Source organism: Priapulus caudatus, unplaced genomic scaffold (assembly GCF_000485595.1).
Source record: "Priapulus caudatus unplaced genomic scaffold, Priapulus_caudatus-5.0.1 Scaffold116, whole genome shotgun sequence".
NCBI classification, from domain to species: domain Eukaryota; kingdom Metazoa; phylum Priapulida; class Priapulimorpha; order Priapulimorphida; family Priapulidae; genus Priapulus; species Priapulus caudatus.
This window is the reverse complement of record NW_014577177.1, coordinates 458,050-460,574: the sequence shown is the minus strand read 5'-3', so window position 1 is coordinate 460,574 and position 2,525 is coordinate 458,050. Positions and strand designations below refer to the sequence as shown.

Here is a 2,525-nt window from a genome sequence, read left to right as displayed (position 1 = left end):
CTCGTTGATGCTAACATAGAATGAAAGTGTCAATAACACTGTAGCTCACCACAAAAAAGGACACAAATGAGTGAGTAAGAAGAAGTCAGTTTTAATTGAGCAACCATCGCCGCACATTATAGAAACGGATTGCCAACTTATATGCGCAATAAATAATTTATACACACAACCAAAATGAATCACAATTCTGTGACTCGATAGATGGCGCCCTATACCCGCTTTGTAGCGATGGCGGTTTGAAATAAAATAGGTTATGCGGCGTTCCGACATGTTTGTAAAACTTTAATGAACTAATATAGACGTTTTATGCCGCAGGGTGGGAGAGGATAAATACAATTTTGCATTAAAGAATTGTCAAATGAAATCTGCGATGGTTGCTCAATTAAAACTGACTTCTTCTTACTCACTCATTTGTGTCCTTTTTTGTGGTGAGCTACAGTGTTATTGACACTTTCATTCTATGTTAGCATCAACGAGGCTAAATCCAAAGCTAGCCAGCTCATTCTGTAATATATGCCTCAAACACGAGCGTTATCGTTTGAGATGTATGATGTATACAGTAAATGACGATCCAGTGTTCGTGAGTGTGCATGCGTTCCTTCGCGTGTGCCCGCGTGTGTGAGAGTGCGTTCCACGGCACACGTAGTGCAAATTCTTATCTTATGCATTGCAGGTGAAAAAGAAGTGGTTTGAGCTTAAACTTGTAGCCAAGAAAAAAACTGACGAACGAACAAAAGCTGGGCAGACGGCCGGCGGGCCACCACCATCGCCACTTGACAGTCAAACAGAAAGAATACTAGATGTAATAGGTGAGCTTGGCGTTGAAGGTGTTCCTGACTACATAGACACTGCACAGTTACCGCTTAACGAAGCGGTAGTCAGCAAACGTGGAGATGATGATGACGATAACACCGATAATAATGATGATGGTGACGATGACAATGATGATAATGATGATGGTGACTATTATGGAAATATGTCAGCAATATCCTCCGTACACACGACCGTGGGAACAAAATGGTGTCTGCCTCCTTGTATCTGTTCTGGAGAATTAACAGTAGTACTATACGCTATATGTTTCTCAAGTGTTTTCCTTCTATGTAATGTTATCTATATATTACATGGGGCAGAGCATGTCCCTATGTTTTATAAAAATGGTATTTGCTGTAATTAATTATTATGTATGTGAGATCAGAGGCCGAATTTAATTTCATGAAAACCTCTGAATACGTGACAGCCATAATCTAATTTTCCGTGAAAGGTTCCTGGTTAAATTATTATCAATGTGCATAATAACTATTTATAGCCACATGTTCATGTGTTTTCTCGTGTCAGGAATTGTCTTTAGCAATGTTAGTAAGTATAACAGAGATATAGTGAGTGAAGATGCGAGAAAAAATGTTTTCGCTCTACCCATTAAATATGGTTAGCTACTGGCTACTCACTGGTCTATCTATAACTCAAGAGGATTCTACACATGCAACATAAACCCCTGTAATATTTACCTAAATTTTTTGTTTTCTGTAGCCGCATTTCTCTAATTTTCTGGAGACGTGCTTGGATTGTACCAGGAGCAGGATCATCTGTCTCACCTATAAATTAAAATGCAGAAACATTTCATTCTAGTGTTGTAGGGAAAGCCATTCTTAAAACCAGTTAATTTCATGTGTATAAATGTAGTGATATCACATTGCCAAGGATATTTTGTTTTAGTGTTTAATATCAACAGCTAATAAAAATCACTAAATACATGTGTGTAGACCAATTCTGAACACTGTGCATGCTGACGGGTAAAAATTACCCGGAGCAGAAGAGGACGAGTCCGAGGCAGGCATACTAGCAGTAGCAGGCTGCTTCCCAGGCAGAATGAATGATTCTCCTATCTTCATCGCATTAATTTTGGTCATTTTTTCCAAGGCACATGGTAGGCCCCTACGTCGTCGTCCTCTATTACCGACCCGTCTTCAGAAAGTCTGAACTGCCCTGGCGTAAATTTCAGTTTATCCTCACCTGGAACAAAATCAAGTGTATTATTTATGAAACATTTAAAATTGGTTCTATAATATTGAGCGTTGTTTTCATTTCCCGGAATCCATAAAACCTGGAATCTTGTTCAAAAATGCTGAATCACGGGCACCTTAGTGTTAATTGACTGCTCCCTCGTCGTAAACAAGATCGCAAGGCGAAACGACGATCTTATTACACCTCCCTGATAATATACTGATTACTCCTCTACTTCAACAATTGTATGTATTTTTTTCGATAGGTTCATGTTAGATCGTATATAGTACAAGAGATGGAGGTCCCCTTACTAAATGTACTTATCTGTCACTTATATGTGACGTATATGTCGCCATGTCAAATGTATGTCAAGTACAATGACCTATATTTTACTTATACTTCGAAAGAGACTTATATGTGTCCTATACGTGACTTGTACTTCAAATTGCAAGTGGTTTATAAGCCACGTATAGGTAGGGAGCGACTGATAAATGACTTATAGGCTACTTACATGTCACTTATAC

At 38.7% G+C, this 2,525-nt stretch overlaps 1 protein-coding gene across 1 annotated transcript in view; it reads left to right on the top strand.

Moving 5' to 3' along the window:
- The window catches only part of LOC106805524 (KIF1-binding protein homolog), a 13,943-nt gene that overhangs the window by 10,527 nt on the left and 891 nt on the right, over positions 1 to 2,525 (top strand). The window contains exon 2 of the mRNA XM_014807150.1: positions 674 to 809. Coding sequence (XP_014662636.1) covers positions 674 to 809 — 136 coding nt within the window. The remainder of the gene's footprint in view (positions 1 to 673; positions 810 to 2,525) is intronic.